Below are 21,726 nucleotides of genomic sequence, written 5' to 3' on the forward strand. Positions count from 1 at the left end.
ACATTTTTCGTAGATTTTTGACTTGCTCAAGCTAAAACAGTCCTCCAAATTAGTGTTTCTTAAGGTTTTATCAATACAAAATCCCTTAAAATAACAAATTCACTATGAGACTAGCGTCTTTGCATGGAGAAACACTAGAAAATACGAGGTTGACAATTTGTCAACGGGTGTGCCGATTAAGTTACCTAAAATCCCTATGCTGATAAGGGTTAACAGCAGCAGTTGTTGGCTGGCAACACTGAAGTTGTGCGTACACTGCTGGTGACAAACATTGTTGCTTCATTCTGGCAATGGTGACTCCATCACAAATTTTCATCATGCGCTTCTTGATATAAGAACCGTGCAATGCCCACGAAGTCTTGCTTCAGTTAGGATAGTGCGGTACATTGAGCATAACGCTAAGTCGACCTATTTGTTGCATTTGAATGTTTATAATTCACAATGAGCCGACAATGGGCCGTCTACAACGATAGGCCTGTAAACTAGGCTACAAGCTGTAAAATGTCAAATGATAAGATCACCGACAGTGCAAAATATACGATACAAACGAAATGCAGTTTTAACTTTGTAAACAATTTTGACATTTTTTGATCTAACGCTCTAATTTTGACCTAATTTTGACTTTTTTGGACATGCACTCGCACTTTATTTGTCATGCAGAAGCAATAACAGTTTAGATCAACCAAATAACGCAGTGCAAGTGTTTATTTAGAGCAGCGGTTCTCAACCGGGGGTCCGCGAAGCATTTCCAGGGGGTCCGCGAAGCCTCTGAATTTACAAGATCGTTCTTAACCAAATTTGTATTTTTTTAAATTAGGAAAATCACGAGGCAGTTTTTCTTCATTAGCAGTAGAACTCACATCAACAGAATGGCCGCCAAAGATGAAATATCCTGCTGGGCAGACTCATTTTAGCTGCTAATTTTCAATATCCTACTGATACAAATATTTTGCTGTTTTGTTGGGGATTGTGTAAAAAATAAACAGTTGCATCAGTAAGGCCAATCACTGTCACTTGGATATGTTTACAAAAATCCATTTTCTCCTGTGATATAGCCTACATAACCACTTTTCCATAATAACTTCAAGATTGGCTGTTAGATAGAAATGGACAGGCTTGACGTTAAATGCTCAATAAGAAAATTATTTGGTGCCACAATTGTTGCGGTCATGCCCAATTGTGTCGTCGGAAGCGTTACCCGTTATTATTTCATTCGTCACCATCTTTCGTTGTCTAAATCTGTGGTTCTCAAACTGGGCGCGCGCACCCTTTGGGGGGCGTGAAAGAATCTGAAGGAGGGCACAAAGCTGTGGTCAACTGAAAAATATTTTCGCGGCTCGCGCGATTTACCGGCAGTTCGTTGTTGTTGCTATGTGTTTAGCCCGAGTTTGATATTGAAGAATTCTCTCATCAACAAGCAAAACCTTCAATGCAATCAAACTATCCATTGGGTTTGCTAGTATTTTGGTTTCATTTTGTGTTATGACAATAAGGGGGCGCAATTTTTCACTATCGTAAAGAGGGGCGTGTCTAAAAAAATTTGAGAACCGCTGGTCTAAATGGATTTTCAGCATTCGTTCATATCAAATCGAAGGCGCGGATTGTCAAGGCACGACCACGTATTTCAAGAAAAGCAGTTGCAGAATTCGCTTTGAAATAATAAAAGTCAACCCAATTTCTACATGAATAGTATGTCATTTTGAAGAAAAGTCATTTTGCTGCTGTTTATCACTAGCCCTACAGTTATCATTTGCACAAGATGATTGTGCGAATATTGAGCTAAATTTGATCTAAGACGTCAGGGGTCCGCGGGGGTCAGTGACGGCCCAAAAGGGGTCCGCGAAGACAAAAAGGTTGAGAACCAGTGATTTAGAGTCTATTGATCTACTTCTGACTGCTTGCGGTTTTTGAATAGTTTTATACAATAAACACAAAATATTAAAAGTAGTACTTTTATGTGGGTGCATACTCCAAAAACTTGATGAGATAGAGAAAAACGGAAGTCATTTTTTAATTCAGCGCCCAAAAGTTAATCGAAACCAATTGTCTGATCAATGTCAACAAACATTGTGTGTTACCAGTATAATCGATTGAATAACGAAGAAAGAAACGTAACAAGCAAACACCCTGCAACTCTTAAACTGTTGGGTCATACAACTTAACTTTGCAAAATTGACTTGACTTGACTCGGCGTCTAAAAATGTGGAATGACTCGTGACTCAGATTAAACTTCACTAGTCAATTTCAAGTCATCAAGTAATTGGTGTAAATAAAAATCGCTCTATATATGACATATGTTCGGATCGTTCTGGATACGCTGGTGTGACCTCTGACAGCGACCAATTTAATTCATTCAATGATTTTGCGTTCTACTGAACCTACATTGTTCGATCACAAATCAACTGACCGCAAACGTAGTGGTCGAAGCCTACAGCGCAGTGGTTCCCAACCTTTTTTTAGACACGCCCCCCTTTATGATAGTGAAAAATTTCGCGCCCCCCTTATCGTCATATCACAAAATCCAACCGGGATGCTAGCAGCCTCTACAAATTGTTTGATGGCATGGAACGTTATGACTGTTGATGACAGAATTCAAAAATATGAAATTCGGTCTATATAGAGAGAAACACGTCTCAATTCGAGGTAAATCGCGCACGGCGGGAATTTTTTTTCAGTTGACCGCTTCTTCGCGCGCCCTTCAGATGCTTTCACGCCACCCCCCGATGAGGGCGTCCCCCAGGTTGGGAACTACTGCTACAGCGCAAGTTGTCGTTAACTAGTAGTAAAGTAAAAAATAGCGAAATATCTATCTCTGCTCTATAGACTGGTCATTGGTGCCCGGTGCTAACCTTAACCAAACCTCATGTATGATTTAAATGGAATTCGAATATAGTTTACAAGGTTATACTAATTCTCGTCACTCATTGGCGCAGGCCTAAATTGTATCCCATGGATGTATAGTTGGGTAGTGCATCACATAAATTCGTTTCAATTATCTGAAGTTTCGTTTCCATTTTGTCGGATGATTATAGAATGAGAATATACAACAGTTACTTACGTACTTTAGCAGTTCTACGCATGTGTGAGCTATATAATACCTTTTTGCAGGTATATATTTAACTCTATATTTCAGTGGCGGCTCGTCCTATAGGGCAACTGGGGCATTGCCCCACCTAAAATTCTGTTCAATAACAATTCTTTACCATGTATAGACGCACCCAAATCTATATATACCGAAATCACAGCGAAAACCGTATTCTTCTTGTCCTTTCGCTTGTAAATGCCCATATATAGCGAAGTCTCTGCGAAAATCGAATTCTCTTCTGTGTTTGCGCTTTGCGAATGCCTAGCCGGGGCATGCCCCGGTAGCGCTCATAACAAGCTTTCACTGTCTATTCTCTCCAAGCCGCGCACAATAAAGAAACGGTGATTTACTCTCTCCTATTCATAAAACTACCGAGCAACCGGGGCACAATAACTCTGTGCCCCTAAGGTGTGATGTAACAATCGTATCTATAGCTGATCTCGGTTACCGTCATATGCGTTTGGTTGACCTTTGCTGGCATAGGTCGATTTTGATGGTGTTTCACACCATGAAAACTCTTGAAACTTCGTATGTCATGTCGTGATGGTGGTATTTAACACTGCCCCAAGTTTCAGGGTTTCTACTTTACGATTAGGGTAGTTTCCGAAGTTGAGTGGGTGCTGATCCGTAATGTATCGCAAACAGATTTTACTCAAAAGCCGATATTGGTATGGTATCCATTGATTTTGACGATGTTCAATACTGAGATCGGTTATGACATTTGGCACCATAAGTCTTAATATTAGTATCGAACGCTGTACCAAGTTTTAAGTTTGTCACCGAACTGTGTTAGTGGTAATTTCGTTTCCTAATTCGAGTGAGAGCAGACTCGTCATTTATCGCTAACAGATTATACGCAAAGCCGGTATTGGTCTCCATTGATTTTAATGACGCTCCTTACCTGGATCCGTCATAAGCTTTTGCACGGTATGTCTTGATTTTAGTATCGAACGCTGTGCCAAGTCTCAAGGTTGACACTCCATGATTAGGGCAGTAATTTCGTTATCAAGGTCGAATATGGTAGAGATGTGCTCCGATCTGACACTTTAGCCTACAACGCATTGCGGATTTCACGCAAAAGCCGGTGTATCGGCGTTAACGTTAACTGAGATGATGATATCATTCTCAGTTTGCATTCAAATATTTACTTTGATATTATATTCTCCAATGTCAATTTCACCGTGAAATTGTGGCCTTCAAGCCATTTGCTTACAACCCCCAGTCAAGCGCGATAGCTATATTTCGTTTTCGATGGCGGCTAACAGCTGTGATCACTCGATCAGCCTATTCCTCAGTAAATTTTACGCAAAATTGGTCTGTTCGTATTGATTTTGACAGTGTACCATACCGAAAAGGGCCATGAGGCCACTTCTCGATGATGTCATGTAACAGTGTACTAAGTTTAAGGCTTTCATCCACGTATTTATTCGGTAATATATTTTCCAAAGGCGATTTCGCAGCAGACCTATAGACAGTAATAAAGCCGTATGTGTCGCGTTGCAGTCTCCAGTTTCAAGGCCAAAATCTCCTATGCTGTACCGAGACCGAATTTCCGAGGCTGCTATTCTTAGTTCTTCAGAATGATGTTTTGGATTCAATATGACAGGCCCAATCTATGAGATAACAATTGCGTATCTGTCCGAACTCGCTGACCTTTCCAATTAGGCTTATGCTATCTCTCGAGTTATAGTCATTTCCATTTCTGCAGATAATTAGTCAGGTCTAGTGCGAACACGAACCGTGTTGAATCTTTGTTCCGTATGCCGTTTACGCAGTTACCACACTTCAAGTCACAGCTCACCGGCGGACCTCTCATAGCACATACGTTAAAATCACTGTTGCCGGGAAATTCAAGTTACCGTACCATAGGCTTACCATACGTCCTTTTTTAAGAGGATTTGTCCTCTTTTTTGACTTTTTTGAAAGTGTCCTCGGAGGACGGCCTTTTGTCCTCTTTTTTGAGATTTTGTCCTCTTTTTTGAAAATTTAGGTCAGATTTAGAGCAAATTGCGAGTAATATGCCGCAAATTAGCACAGAAGTGATGCTCCGGCGGGTATTTCGGAGTGAAAAACGGTGATTTTAGCTCTGAGCGAAAAGATGACCTCTTTTTTTTTTTTTTTTAGTCATCCACCTGGCAATGTGAAGAGAAAAACGGTATTTTGAGCTCTGAGCGAAAAGATGACCTTTTTTAGTCAATCGATCACAAATTGGGAAAAATTCACCGGTTTTTGAGAATTCTTCTCCGGTTTTGCAGATCTGAAATTTCTGAAGAAGTGTCCTCTTTTTAGATTTCCAAAATATGGTAAGCCTACCGTACCATCATTAAGTTACTTGTTTACGTTGGAAAACGCCATTGTGACGTCATCTTGATAAAAAAAGTCGCTTGCAGCCCTTGCCCCACCACCAGATACTGTCACGAGCCGCCACTGCTATATTTGTTCCTCGAATTGAATTGTGACTTGACTCATGACTTGACTTGACTCGACTTGACTCAAGTCACCTTCAAAAATCGAGTGACGTGACTTGACTCGAGTCACTTTCGAAAATCGATGGACTTGACTTGACTCGAGTAAAATGAGCAATGGCTCGAAAGGCCTTGTGACTCGCGCGTATCCGTATAGTGACTTGATTCCAACACTGCAACGTAACCTTTCAACTAACTCATACCCTACTAATTCTAAGAAATTAAAACAGCTTTTAACAGTAAATTCATATTTATTGACTCGAAGAACTTTTCGCGTGCCTCTTATCAAGAGCAACCGGCACGATAAAGGATACAGAACAGAGAACGTATCAAACAGCATGTTCCTAAGGGGATAAAATCGGTTTCGCAATCTCCGGATTCTGAAAATATCACTCAGCAATGTAAACAGAAACACGCATCAAAATCCCAATCGTACAGCCAAGTGTTGGCATGCAGTTCTTCAATTGGCCAGCATTTGGTCGACAACCCGTCTTGCGCCTCAAACTATTCAGACGACATGTTTTCAGTTTTATCCAAGGGTAGATCCATATTTCATTTAACAGCTTTGGAATCCACTTTCATCAAACTAAACAACCCGGTCCTTTGTCGCCAGAAAGAATTTTTGTATAACCTTTAACACCTGATGAAGGAGCGGCGCTCCGAAAGCTCGTGTAACTGTAATAAAGTTATATAAATCTACAAGTGGACGTTAAATAGGGTGTGGAAACTAACAAGGTCTTTTGTATAACCTTAAAATTTCACACTAGTTGTCGTTGCTTAGCTGTTCGTCCGTATTTCTGTACAATTTTATTTTTCTGTATTGCTGCATTGTCTCATTGTATTTGTATGTTATTCCTCACAGGCACTACTTCTTCAAGTTGCTTGTTGCTATATACGCCGCATTGTTGCTATGGTTGAATTTCCATTTCCATTTATTTATAAATTTTCATTATTGCGTCACAATTCGCCATTTGGTTATGAATCCATCTCTGTTCTGTATCCTTTATCGTGCCGGTTGCTCTTGATAAGAGGCACGCGAAAAGTTATTCGAGTCAATAAATATGAATTTACTGTTAAAAGCCGTGTTCAAGTTTTGTACCACCAATCAGTTATTCAAGAAATTAAAAATGCAACTTTTTACTGCAAATTTTGTGAAAGTTAGGGGCAACTTCCCCACGATTTTAGCCCAAAAAAACTTCCCCCACTGACTGGTGTTTAATGCTATATGAATCCATTCCACGCCAAACGACCAGGGTAATAGAGAATGGTGTGATATCATCGTCAACTGAAATTTCACGAGCGGTCGTTTACAATATTCAAGACCAACGATGTAACGCAATCTCATTGATGTTGCAATTAGCATCCGGTGCAAGCCTTGTGATAGAAATTTGAGATAGATAATTGAAACACCACAGACGCGGTGTCAGGATATTGCAATTTATATCAAAAGCCATCACAAAACTGTGTTGTTGAAATCTGAGGTATGAAATTGAAGCATGTTCGAATTTTCTGGCAATCGCCATGTATATCGGTTTTTATGACATCGATTAGGATCTTCATTTTGGCATATATTGACATGACAAATGGTTGATTCCTTTCTCACTATTTACCGCACCCATTGTAAAATAGTATGAGGTCAACTAAACTTCACAAGAACAAGCTAGCTACATTCCAGTCTGGTAGACTTTACACTGCGTAGCCTACAGTGCGTACCATTCTCATGCACAATTATTTACAATAACAACCGTGCCGACGGTCTCCTAACTAATAGCTTCACTAAACAATGAACGAATTTTGTACCCGACACAGGCAAATCTCACGGCTCAGTGAAATTGGTTCACGTCACAATTTCCATTTGACTACAGGTAATTTGACGGTCATTTTTGACCGGCTTGCCGAGCATTAAATTTGTTGAACGGGGTATCAAAGCTGACGCTGTAATGCTTGCGAAAATATAAAATTTATTCCGTTCATGGCCCTGGAACCCCCACAATCAGCCCCAAATTATTCATTGTTGGGGAGATTGGCAGTGTGACGCAGCAATGCTGTCTGGCGAAACGAGAGAGTAGCTCAAGAAAAAAGGAGCCAGACAGCATTGTTGCGTCTCTCGTTTCGCAAGACAGCATTGTTGCGTCCCAATGCCAATCTCCATAACAATGAAAAATTAGAGGCTGATTTTGGGGGTTCCAGAGCCGCGAGCGGAATAAAATTTATATTTTCGTAATCAGTGCAGAGTCAGCTTTCGATTGATACCCGTTTCACCAAATTTAATGCTCGGCGAGTCGGTCAAAAATGACCGTCAAATTGCCTGTAGCCAAATGGAAATTGTGACGTGAATCAATTTCACTGAGCCGTGAGATTTGCTTGTGTCGACACCATATAGGACACTATGATTCAACAAATTGACAACTGACAGCCTGCAACGCGTTTTCGCATTATGAGGAAGCAGATAACGCCACTTGATTGAAAACTCGGGACACTTCGACTACAACCATCGCTCGTAACCTTTTCCAACTTAATGCGTCGTGATTAGCAATATTTAATTTAATCGCACGATTAGCATTCTTCCAGATCAGCTAATTTTATTACCTCCGCCCTAACATAGGAATACGAAGCCGGGCAACAATTTAGCATGTGAAGACGTGTGGGGCCTGATATCTTTGCAGACACCGCACGATGATCATGATCATGTTACGAGAGAGGAGAAAGTCATCAACAAAAATGGCCGTATCAATTTCTCTGAATCGGTAATCAATCATTGCGTTTGTCAACGCGATAACAGCAGCGTCAATAGGGTTGCATTTAAAACAAAAATCAATTTAAAGTAAACACGTTTTAAACGAGGCCTTTGTTTAAAACAGAGGTCACCAACCCGGTGCCCGCGGGCACCAGGTAGCCCGTGAGGACTGGATGAGTAGCCCGCGAGCTCATTCTAAAAATATGTGGAATAGCAGCATTTACCAATATTCGTCAGATTATTACCAGTGAGATTTTAAATATATAGATTGATTGATTCAGCTATTCTTGTTTAAAACACACTAACATGTAACTTACATATATAAACACTTGAAAATATCTTCAATTACAATTAGTAATATATAGATGTTTGTGATAGAATCACCAGAAATTCAAGATACGGCGCATTGCCTATAAAGGCGGCATGACGGAATGCCGTTCACGGTCTTCTTAAAATGGCAGGGGGTTCCGTTACGATAGCTCGAAGACCAGAAGAATGCCAAAGAGTAAACAATATTACTAATCGGAGTCAGATAGCCGTGAAGTACTAGCAGATTTTCAATATCTGTATACCCATTACGTATTGCATCTTTTGGCACATCTTGTTTCTGTTACACTCCACGCAGTTTAATATACCATGTTTCTAACTTTCTGTAATCGTTGCTGGTGTACGGTATAATGAAATCTTGTCATTTCTGGATGCTGAACAGTTGGAGATTGAAATTGTAACACTGCAAAATGACCCCCACCTCAGTCTGCAGCAAACGTTTGGTGCATTGTTCATACCGAAAAGTACAGTGGTGTAAACGCAGCAGCTATGAAGGTTGCAAGCGTCTATGGTTCAACTTATCGTTGTGAATCAGCCTTTTCGGACATGAACTTCATCAAAAACAAACACAAAACACGCCTAATTAATGCACATCTGGAACACTCAATAAGAATTGCAGTGTCAAGTAGAATACCAGAGTACAGCGCACTAGTTGATATCATAGAATGCCAGGCTTCAGCGGCGGCTCGTCCTATAGGGCAACTGTGGCATTGCCCCACCTAAAATTTTGTTCAAAAACAATTATTTATCATTTAAAGACGCACAGCAATCAATATATACCGAAGTCACAGCGAAAATCGCAATCTTCTTGTGCTTTCGCTTGTAAATGCCCATATATAGCGAAGTCTCTGCGAAAATAGAATTCTCTTCCGTGTTTTCGCTTTGCGAATGGCTAGCCGGGGCATGCCCCGGTAGCGCTCAAAACAAACTTTCACTGTCTATTCTCTCAAAGCCGCGCACAATACAGAAACGGTGATTTACTCTCTCCTATTCATAAAATTACCGAGCAGGTGGGGCAACATAGCCTTGTTGCCCTTAAGGTGTGATGTAACAATCGTATCTACATCTGAACTCGGTTACCGTCATGTGCGTTGAGTCGACCTTTGATGGTATAGGTCAATTTTTATGGTGTTTCGCACCATGATAATTCTTGAAACTTGGTATGTTATGTCGTGATGGTGGTATTTAACACTGCCCCAAGTTTTAGGGTTTCTACTTAAAGATTAGGGTAGTAATTTCGTTTCTGAAGTTGAGTGTGTGCTGATCCGTCATGTATCGCAAACAGATTTTACTCAAAAGCCGGTATTGGTATCCATTGATTTTGACGATGTTCCATACCGAGATCGGCCATGACATTCCGCACGGTAAGTCTTAATGTTAGTATCGAACGCTGTACCAAGTTTTAAGTTTGTCACTGAACTATGTAGTGCTAATTTCGGTTCCTAAGTCGAGTGAGAGCTGACTCGTCATTTATCGCTAACAGATTTTACGCAAAGCCGGTATTGGTCTCCATTGATTTTAACGATGCTCCTTACCTAGATCCGTCATGAGCTTTTGCACGGTATGTCTTGATTTTAGTATCGAACGCTGTGCCAAGTCTCAAGGTTGACTCTCAGCAGCAATTTCGTTATCAAGGCCGAGTATGGTAGAGATGTGCGCTGATCTGACACTTCAACACGCCTAACGCATTGCGGATTTCGTGCAAAAATCGGTGTATCTGTGCTAACGTTAAATGTGTTCCATACTGAGATAGGTGATGAGATGATGATATCATGAAACAGTTTACTAACATTCTCGGTTTGCATTCAAATATTTACTTTTATTTTATATTCTCCAATGTCTTGGCCTTCAAGCCATTTGCTTACAACCCCCTGTCAAGCGCGATGGCGGCTAACAGCTGATCACTTGATCACCCTACTAGTCAGTAAATTTTACGCAAAATTCGGTGTTGGTCTGTTCGTATTAATTTTGACAGTGTACCATACCGAAAAGGGTCATGAGGCTACTTCTCGATGATGTCATGTAACAGTGTACGAAGTTTACGGCTTTCATCCACGTATTTATTCGGTAATATATTTTGCAAAGGCGATTTCGCAGCAGACATATAGACAGTAAGTCGTATGTATCGTGTTACAGTCTCCAGTTTCAAGGCCAAAATTTCCTATGCTGCACCGAGACCGAATTTCCGAGGCTGCTATCCTTAGTTCTTCAGAATGATGTTTTGGATTCGATATGACAGGCCCAATCTATGAGATAACAATTGCGTATGTGTCCGAACTCGTTGACCTTGCCGGTTAGGCTTACGCACTCTCTCGAGTTATAGTCATTTCCATTTCTGCAGATAATTAGTCCGGTCAAGTGCGAACATGAACCGTGTAGAATCTTTGTTCCGTACGCCGTTTACGCAGTTACCACACTTCAAGTCACAGCTCACCGGCTGACCTCTCGCGGCACATACGTTAAAATTACTGTTGTCGGGAAATTCATGTTACCGTACCATCATTAAGTTACTTGTTTACGTTAGAAAACGCCAGTGTGACGTCATCTTGATAAAAAGTCGCTTGCAGCCCTTGCCCCACCACCTGATATTGTCACGAGCCGCCACTGCCAGGCTTCCCACTGACTGCTGTAGAAACATATAACATGATGTCCAGTCCTGCCCAGTGCTATGAATATCAAAGCGGAAATTCTATGTGACACGGGCAAACGACAGGAGTAAATAGTAGCCCGCCGCTTCAATCATTACGCAAAAGTAGCCCTCGGTTGCAAAAAGGTTGGTGACCCCGGTTTAAAACATGTTATTTATTGTTATTTTTTAAGTCATGGCATCCCAAATATTCAATTGTGACGTCATAGTGAATAGCAATTGAAAATATAGGGGTGTAAATATAGATCATTTGACGAAAGATCTGTACTATTGCTGTTGATCCGACTAGTTTGGAAATTGTCCGTAGTCTCATACATCATGTTTTCTAGAAGGTATTTACACAATTATGGCATAATTTCACAAGTAAAAAAAAACATACCTTTCTTTTTTCCAGGCGTTTGCTCAATACACCGCCTAAAACAGGTTTTAAACAAAGTGTTTAAAAACACCGTTTGTTTTAAATGCAACCCTAAACGGAAAAGAGTCAATAGCACGCGCACGAAGACCAATTTTGCAACCGCAACTACAGGTTTAAGTGTGTAAATCAACACCTCGTATAGGTCCTGAAAAGCCTATATAAGACGCTTGCTCTTCTCGAACGTATCACTTAGGGAACCGTGCAGTGACTATCTCACCTTCCTCATTTTGAGGTGAAATAGTGAATCGTCGGAAGGCGGACTTTATAAACTTTACCGCGTGACTAATTTTTCATGCTCGACAGTAGTCCTTGTATGCTTGACGGAATTGTCGTGCTTACGCTGAAGCTTCGGATCAGGAGTGTCATATATTTTACCATAGCGTCTTAATGGCGTGAGCCGCTTGAATGTTTATTGGCCGTTTTTAATCGTCCGATAGGAGCGAACTGGATTAGGTAACGATAAAAATAGGACTTATATTACTACATATCAAGATCGATATTAATTATTCTATGAAAACTATGTGTAGGCCTACACATAACCGTAACTGCCGCTTCCCAAACCCCCCAATTGGGGGCGAGCCCGAAGGGGGTCCAAAAATATTTCGTGAATTAGCATAAATTATGGAGTATTTTTTGAAAATTTATGTAACTCTTTCTATTTTTTTTTTCGCGCTGTGCGCGATTTCAAGTTGCCAATTATATTTATTTTTGGGTACTCTTCTCCCAAGAAAAAATACCCAAGATTTATAGAAATGGGCATATCGGCGTTGGCCATGACCGCGCCACGACGCACCAAGACATATAAAGTAGGGCATGTAACATGCGACTCCAAGAAGTGTGCCAGAACGATCGGAAGCGAGAAAACCTTTGCCGAAAAGGACTGCCATAATGCTGACCGAAAACTTCGTTATATATACAAAACACTGTTTTGGTAATCTGAACCTCACAAGATAGATACCATCCCGCAGGGGAAAATTATATGCCAGTGAAGAAATTCCAATTTGAAATCGTGTGCGTCTTTTAGTTTCGTAACCTACGTTATGGCGATACTATACTTTTTTATATGGCAGACAGGAGGTGACTAGATAACATCATGTTAAGGAGTCATACCAACGGGCCCTACAGTTTCCAAGACACCTCACTCAGCTCTACCGGTAAATCTGATTACGTGAGCAGAGAGGACAAGACGTTGATAGCAATATATATGCAATTCCCGATCTTATTGACCGATTGTATCATGAATTATATAAAACTTTCGCGCTTCGCGCGTTTAGGCGACAGAAGCTGACCCACTAAACGGCCCCTTATGTAGATGATAATTAAGCAGCAGTACTTATCGAATAGCCTAAGTGGGGTCTGGGGGCCCCCAGAAATTCGGTTCATCAAGATATGGGGGGCCCAAGACCAACGTTTTTTTTAGGGGGGCTGGCGAAGTGCTGTTACGGCCCTGGGCCTACATGTGCTAGCCACTCCAAGCGAGATTTTTTTTAAAGGTAATGTATGAATTCGGTCAATAATAATGTAAGTTGCATATATCGTTGGTCGCCTCTGTGTACCGCTCGGTTCATTTAGCCAGGACATGATTAATCTGCGTTTGGAAATATCGATATCGAAGATTTCGGTGAAAATGCGTCTATCATTTTGTGCAAACTACAAAGATTTCATCGCCGACGATCATTCTGCAGGTGCAGACGCGAATCCGCATGTTGAACGACACGTTCTCTCAAAACAGCAAATATAATCAGACCCAATTCCGTATATTGAATGTATTTTTAACATGGAGGGGGACCAATACTAAAACCATGAAATCGGGTAACAATAAATCGCGCGGAGTGCAAAGAAAAACATAAAAATATCAAGTGAAATAAATCTGCCACGAAATATTCTACTTTGTGTTCATATTTCAAAAATTATACCTTGTGCTAGACCAGTGGTTCCCAACCTTTTTCCACCCACGTACCATTTCGAGGTTTTATGCAGTGCTCGCGTACCATCTACCCTAAATTCACAATTTATGACGTCATAATCACGTATTTGACCTATGCGAGGTGTAATAAGAAATTCCATTAAACTATATGCATTATCAGCCAGGGTTGATGAAATGCATGGAATTATTTTTTCATCAACAGTCACAAGAAGAGCAACATAATGAAATAACATTAACAAACCAAAAAGTCAATTTATTTAATGCAATGGCTGCGTTTGTTTATTGTCCACTATAGCTGGTCGATGCGTGCCATACGTTTGCTCATAGCATAGTGTCCTATAAATTATGATGTGGACTGTGGACCAATGTTCCCTCTAATTCTTGACGAGTCTGCGCACACTCACCAATTCACTGCGCAGACCCTTGAACAACAGTGCGTAACGACTAAAAAAAAGGTCATCACTTCGGATTTTTTCTGCGCAACTGAGATTTTCTGTGCGCAGATACCGTGTCAGCACTGCGCACGTGCGCAGCTTAGAGGGAACATTGGTGTGGACACAAGCAAATCTCACGGCTCAGTGAAATTGGTCTACGTCAAACTTTTCATTTGGCTAAAGCAGGGGTGGGCAAACTTTTGAGCTCGCGGGCCGCATTCAATATCTGAATCCATTCGCGGGCCGCACTATATAAAATTGGGATTATGAACCAAAACGCAATATTGGTATTTGATTGTATAGTGAGGACAAGGAGATAATATATATGCATATTTACAACAATCCAAACATTGCTTTATGATATCGTACACGCGTCAGAAACAGTGGCGAGATTTCATAGGCTGGTCGACCGTAATAACCAACTTGTCAAAACTATAGAGATGAAAGTCGGTTGTCCCGATTCTTAGCACAGGATTGAAATTTAAATATGTGAGCAGCGATCCGTTCATAGATTTACTAATTTCATTTTTGGATCACTTCCAGGACATACAATTCTGACAGCATCATAATCATGTTAGCTACAAACACGCTTCCACTATGTGTAGATAAAATGTAAATACCCTGATTCTGCGCTTACAGAGAACGAATCTATCCACGGCACGCACGAATCGTTTTTTATAAGCACATCTCTGAAATAATTAAAACTGGAGTGGCCAATCCCAAATCACACTAGTGATCCGAATTATGTCAATCTCGTTTAGGATTTCTGTGGTGTTTACCAGTTGAAACCTTTCTAACTGCGGGCGCCTTTAGATCAGGATGTCGCGCCAGAAATTAAACATTAAAATGATATAGGAAGTATTTACCTTAGGACAGTGGTTCTCAAACTTTTTAAGACACGCCCCTTCACCCCCTTATGATGGTATGATGGAGTTCGGGCCCACCTTATCGCCATATCACAAACGCAACCAGGATGCTCGCAAACCTAACGGATAGTTATATGGCATGGAAGGTTACGACTGTGGATGAGAGATCTTAAAAGATGAAATTCAGACTAAAAATACATAGCAACTAGTATGAATGGGATGTAGATAGCGCGAAAGTTTTTTGAGTTGAGCTCAGCTTCGAGCATGTTTTCACCCCTCAGTGCCCCCCAGTATGAGAACCACTGCCTTAGAATTATCATGGTGAAATATATCAAGAAAAAGTATAATAAAGGGCAAGATAGCGTAATGGTGAAGCGTCCGACTTCTTGATCGGTAGGTCATGGGTTCTGACCCCGGCCGGGTCAGACCAAAGACCTGATTAGTAACACTGGTATCCATGACTTCCCTGCTTGGCGCTCATGCATTACTGGGATAGCATGGAGGGATGGTGCAATACTTAGAAAACCGTACAAGGCTATATCTGTACCTTCCTTGTCCAGCGGCATATGCACATCATGCACTCATGGTATGCACGTGCATGTGCACTGTGTAGTTATGTACAGATCGCGTGTATGTATATCATGAGTTGGTGTATATGCCGCAAAAACATCACGGAGAAAATATAGCTAAGTCCTTTCCTTTCCTTTCAAGTCCCAGCATTATTTCGATGTTTAGTACCCATTTTATCAATATTTTTATTATTTTTTAATTTTTTTTCTTTAGACTCTCGCGGGCCGCACAGAACGTTGTGGCGGGCCGCATGCGGCCCGCGGGCCGTAGTTTGCCCACACCTGCTCTAGAGTCTAGTCTAGTCTAGTGTCGCCAGCGCCTCCAAAAGGCGATTGGGATTTTGAAGCGCGCGAAACGCTCAGGGGGCAATATGGGTGGCGCTAAAGAAGAATAGCGTCGCGGTAGAGGGAGCAGTAGGGACATATGATGATATAAAATAAGAACAGTTATATATATAGCCTATATCGCTGGGTTCTCATTGCAAATTAACATTCGACAAAATCAGTCAAATCTCGAAATTTTTCGTCGCGCTGCGCGCCAAATATCTGCCAGCAGTGTTTGCAACATGTTTCTATGTATGCAGTGGTCTATTATATTTCATGTCAAATTAATTACGCGTACTTTTAGATCGCTAGTTCTCCGTTGAAATACTCCCATCACGCTGCATCGGGTTATGTCAAAATGTTTCGAACTAGGTATTTTACCCAACCGCAAACAGCCTGTCGAAATCGAAGAAAGTGGCACTGCACCACTGATAAGAGTGAGAGTGAGAGCCCTTTGTGCATAAAAGATGCTTTGAAGCTTTTTGGTATTTGGTATTTGTATTGGAAAGCTACAAAATTGAATCTTCGGAATATTTCTTCATCGTATCATAAAGGATGATACTGTTTAGTGTGGTGATGTGCAACCTTACATGAACGTTCTATAATTTGGATTGCTTTGTATCCAATACATTCATGTTAAAGTTAATCGAACAGATGGTATGAGCCCGTACCCGATGGTTGTTACAACAAACTTGATTTGATCCTGAATATAGCACATGCAATTATCATGTCGTTAATCAGTCGAGTGGTCCTCGGGCTCGATTCATTATTGCAAAAATATCTAATAATCATAAATGCAATATAGAACTATATATTATGTCGTTGCATGAAAGGTATAAATTTGAACTTTTCTCAAAATTAATGATCCTCGAATAATAATCGACTCCACTGTAAGCCTAAAATGGGTTTCATCATTGAGTCACCCAGTAAGTATATTTGGCCTGTTAGACATCCCTAGCATGCAGTGCAGAACTGCAGATGTATTCTCTATAGATACGATTATAACTATTACATTGTAGCTCTCGATACCCCTCAATATTCTAATGATATTATTCATTCACAATATTAATAATATTTTTATGTGTATCACTTGATTCAGATATTCTCCGCAAATTCTGACCAAAACAGCATCGTTGACAACGAACTGTCTCCGCCCATCACTGCCAGATATGTCCGCATTCACCCGGTGACGTATCATAACCACATGAGCATGAGAATTGAGATGAGAGATTGTTGAAGGATCTACAGAATCGAGAGTTGAATGTATCGTATATATCACGTATAAGCCGATCACTATAGCATAAAACTATCGACCGTCATGTTTGCTTTCTTTGTTTTGACTAAGAATATACAATAAAAAAACAATTCATGGGTATTTCTTGACTTGTCTCTTCGCACACGCAGTGATATTGAAGGCAAAGTCGGATGGTAATCATACTGTGATACCAGGGTATGGAGAATCGAATCACAACTGATTCGAATTAGATTCCAGGAATTTTGATCGAATAGAACCAATAATATGCAATATTTCCTATTGACCAAAATTGGCATCGGGACAGCAGACATTAGCTGATAGAAAATAAACCAATTTAAAATGAAGTAGGGTCTAATAGTAGTCAGGGTTACGAGCTTACGACGATATACAATAAATCTTGATTTTAGGAGACCTGGTAGCGATTAAATTTGGTAAGGAACTACGATTTGGTTTGAGAAACCATGCAGTTACTGCGGAACTCGTCACGGCGCTTGCATTATAGCAAAATGGTTGACTAGATCACTATTACCAGCCAGAGGTGGTCAGTAACAAAATACTTCTACTTTTGCCAAGTAAGCCTATGTATACTCAAGTTTCCTGACTAACACGGTGTAGCCCATGAATAGGAGCTCAGAAGGGTGGTTTTGGAACGTTTAGTATCCCGGAGAACCTTGCGCTAATATACAAGTATGTGGGAGCTCCAAATTTTCGTGGAGTCATTTAAACAAAAATCCGCCACGTTACATATCAAACTTCACGTCCAATACGTTACTATAAACGTATCAGGGTGCACAAAACGGACTGTGCATCAAGAAAGTCTTTGACGAATCATAATAATCTGATTTCCATACATCGCTGTTCCCTTTCAAACACCAAGTGAATCCTGAATCGATGCGGTAATCACGTGTTTACCCACGGAATAAATCGTATTTATTATCAACTTCAAGTTTATACCATAGAGTCAAGAAATAGTATTCAATTCATTTATTAATGTCATTGATTATAGCCTTCTTCAATAGCTGTTGAAATCAATGAGACATCTGTGTTAATAAGTTCTTTGAGCTGACGCCGCCCCTCAGTTAGATTGGACCGCATCTTTTTCTCGTTAGTGACCAAGTTCGAAAATGTTTTCTCGTAAATATTGGGGAATTGCGGCAGACTGTAGCGGCGGACCGCATTATCATGTAAGACCGGACACTGTCTGCGGACCACTCAAAATCCCGTCGTGAGCCGTATGTCGACCGCACCTGGCCCACAGCTTTCCAGAGAAGCCAGTGTCAGTCACATTATATCATAGAATCAAACCTATTTGTATACTACAAACATCCGCACATCTTTATGATGAAATCCTACTGTCACTTTGCAACGTGTCTCGCTTATTACGACCTATACTTCAAGAACCCATGTCTTAGAACAATACCAAATCGAGTATATTTTGGTGAATAATGATTGAAGTTGACATTTTTATTCGCGCATGGTGCGATTTAGTGTCACTGGCCTTCGTAATTATCCTAAATGCGAACAGTTTACGTGGATTAATCTAACTTTAATGTAAAAGAACTGTATGTTCCTAGCATCGCCTTACGTCGATGGATGTCTTAGGGAGGTTTTAGTATAGGGGTGTACACTGTGCAATCTGCGGGCAAGCGACCAGTAGACAATAGCATTTCTGTGGCGACTTTGTCGTACCAGGACATGAAGTTTTGGCTAACATGCGGCTACATGAAGTGTGCTGCCACTAAAATTGACGGCGATAAAACCTTGTATAATTCCGTGCTCTCGATTGTTAAGACACCACATGCATCTCCTCCGCCGATAAATCTGATCAAGTGGGCTGTAAGAGCACCAAAGAGTAATAGTAATGCATGCGTGCAAGTACTAAATTTATTAACCAATTTCATTCATTAACTTCAAAATATTTCCGGTTTGCGCGACAAGAGAATTAATTCTCAATGATTTTACCTATTATACACCTGTAGAATTGCAAATAATTACTAAATATACCAATTAACCAAAAACAAAAAACTGACCAAAAGCATGGATTGGTGAATGCACGCATGATTTCTATGACTTCTAAATAGCGATGGTATGAAATCGTTGCATTACTTGCTCTGTTCAATCCCTGACAACTGGCATTCCTTCCACTGTTTGCATTGGCTATTAGTTATTTGAACTATAGCTAACTACGACTTTCGACGATACAACAGGCATGATGGCATAATGTTTATTTCACTGTTTCACCGTGTACACTGTCGGAGGATTTGCGAGCCGCCATGTCAATAGCGTTAATCGCTTCCCCTTGTTCCGTGCCCTCTGTCCACATGAATCGGTAGCGATCGTTGAAGTCGTTTTTTCCGTCGATGCAGCTTTGCAGAAATTCAATATACTTGATAGCGAACTGAAACATGTGTGGCAAAATCCTCATTTAATTACTGTTGTATTCCAGAGTTACATCGTGGAATTTGGCACCCTTGTCGCTTGAGCTTGACGCTTCGCATCTGTGGCACGTTGATTAGCTTAACTAAAACTCAATTCATCAAAATACGGGCGATTGTGTAGTGCAAGCAAGTGCAAACGGACCGTTGTCACTATGACAATGAGAATTGAGACATAGTAATCTAAAGAGCAAAAATACGATGCTTTAAAATTTTGATATCCAAATCCAAGTCCGTTCTCATCTCTGATGAAGTAAGCGTCATATCACTCCTTAGTTTTCTGTCATTGAGAGATTTCATTCACTCGGGATGTCCACAGAAACAGGATTATCGGACTATGGGTGTGTTAATCGTTAATGCATTGCTACTATATTTTCACATCCCAAACAGAGGCGCTTTTTTCCAACTTCAATAACTCACATAAAAACGGAATTTACACTGATCGTTATTCTTGTTAAGTTGACCTTTTTTATTTTTCAGTCAATCTGATGTCTAATCGCCTAGACCTCAAAGTAAAATGAGGACGGGCTGCGAAAAAAGAAAAAAAAATGGGCGCCCTCAAAGAACATTTTACTTTTATTGAAAAAAAAGAGGACAAATCCTCCCAAAAGCGGGCATATGGTATCCCTAGTTAAATCAGTTAAGCTATCCAAAAGATCGTGATTGGCAAGATTTAAAGCCATATTAGATCTCAATCATGGTGAATATCTGTTAACGGATATGTAAGCCTACATTGTTTTTCCGGTCGTACAGTTTGTTGTAGGCTACTGCTGTGTAGAGTGTGTAGACATATCTGGTTTGGCCATAACTCGCTCAGGTCCAGTGCACATGACCTTAGTGGTCAAGCACCTTCAAACCCCTTTTACATACATACATACAAGGTGAAGCTATTCGAATCAATTAGAAAGGTTACTACTTTCCATCTCGTCTATCCTTGAGATCTTCCCACAGTACGCAGCCGTAATGCGTTTTACCTACCTGAAGAGTTTGTTTCTTCTGTAGTTTTCGCCCTTTGGGCAATCGAACCGGAATTACTTTCTGCAGATCCTCCATCGCGTCGTTAAAAACGCGGAGGCGCTGCTTCTCTTTTTGGGCTGCCAACGGACTCTTTCTTTTTATGGTGCCGTTGATCGTGCTTGGGGTCGATGAGCTTGAAGAGCAATCGAGTCTGCATTTGCTCGATTGTATTCGTTGATGGCTATTAGTACCATCGATTGTCGTCAGACCTGTCGATATAAGCGAGACCATCGTTAAGAGAATTTATACGTTCGGTAGTTTTCTGGGACAACCGAACTAAATAGGCTCTTTTTACGTGATACAATTTTCGCCTTCCTCTTGGATACGTCGCGTACTGCAAATAACGCTGTAGTTGCAGCGTACTGCAAATAACGCTGTTACTGCTGCAGCAGGCAACACTAAATAAGATTCATGAATGCTGTTGGCTACTGTCACCCTATCTAAGCAATGAAATTATAAAGTATACGTTTGGAAAAATATTATCACTGATCATTCACTTCATTGCGAAATTTTGACGGTACAGGTCTTACAATTTTAGTATGCTAACAGTTGGCAATGTCACGAATGTGGAAAATGTACGATAACATATGCTTATTTGGTGAATTTATGCAACAGTAAATCATCCACAACTACCATAAGTCGCGTAAGGAGCGTACGGAGCTTCTTGGAGGTACAGAACTTCAATATAAAATTGAATGGTATATATTCATATTGAAATGAGCCCAAATATATTTGGCTGACACTCGTCAGGGGTAATCGTATTTACGTATCACATAATAATTTTATGTATATAGGCTACACACAATCGGTCTCAGCTTGTTCTTAAATGATACCGCATTACCACAGACTGGCTGCTTCTAACATTTTAATGTATATACTACACAAGTCCACAAGGGTTACATGCTGTACGCCATGTTACCGCTACGAAATTCGAAACACGATAGACCAATAACCCTTTTCGTTTGATCAACACGATATCAAAGAAGATCACCATCAGTATAGCTTACAACTCACCTGTGAAACATACAAAATCAATTTCTAGAAAGCTGGAACTGTAGTCCATCCCAGATCTTGCATTAAAAGTATATGACCACCTTCACTTGTTAGCCAGTTCGTAATCCTATCTGAAACCTCATTCAAGTCGATTCTTGTAATGGAATTAAATAGAACGAGCTGGATCGATTCGCACCTCCTTACGATTTTATTCGGTTCTGTTTGAG

General features: G+C 40.6%; 2 protein-coding genes across 2 annotated transcripts in view; one reads left to right on the forward strand and one right to left on the reverse strand.

The window, feature by feature from the left end:
- The window catches only part of LOC145440937 (lactadherin-like), a 175,130-nt gene extending 157,972 nt beyond the window's left edge, over window positions 1-17,158 (forward strand). Inside the window, exon 10 of the mRNA XM_080318716.1 lies at window positions 16,899-17,158. Within this exon, the coding sequence (XP_080174842.1) occupies window positions 16,899-17,036 (138 nt within the window). The 3' untranslated portion in view covers window positions 17,037-17,158. The remainder of the gene's footprint in view (window positions 1-16,898) is intronic.
- Window positions 17,159-19,264: 2,106 nt separating this feature from the next.
- LOC145441450 (uncharacterized) lies at window positions 19,265-21,726 on the reverse strand. The gene is made up of 3 exons (XM_080319317.1): window positions 21,521-21,726; window positions 20,468-20,715; window positions 19,265-19,452 (listed from the first exon to the last, which is right to left on the reverse strand). The coding sequence occupies exons 1-3, from the start codon at window positions 21,567-21,569 to the stop codon at window positions 19,279-19,281; spliced, it is 471 nt and encodes a 156-aa protein (XP_080175443.1). The 5' UTR covers window positions 21,570-21,726; the 3' UTR covers window positions 19,265-19,278.

Source organism: Botryllus schlosseri, chromosome 6 (genome assembly GCF_051294905.1).
Source record: "Botryllus schlosseri isolate E-star chromosome 6, Bs_hap1, whole genome shotgun sequence".
Lineage (NCBI taxonomy): Eukaryota > Metazoa > Chordata > Ascidiacea > Stolidobranchia > Styelidae > Botryllus > Botryllus schlosseri.

Coding starts and splice junctions, on each gene's coding strand:
- LOC145441450 (XM_080319317.1), bottom strand. CDS start 21,569: ATGGACTACAGTTCCAGCTTTCTAGAAATTGATTTTGTATGTTTCACA. Junction 20,716..21,520: donor TGATTTTGTATGTTTCACAG/GTGAGTTGTAAG, acceptor TTATATCGACAG/GTCTGACGACAATCGATGGT. Junction 19,453..20,467: donor AGAAGAAACAAACTCTTCAG/GTAGGTAAAACG, acceptor CACATGTTTCAG/TTCGCTATCAAGTATATTGA.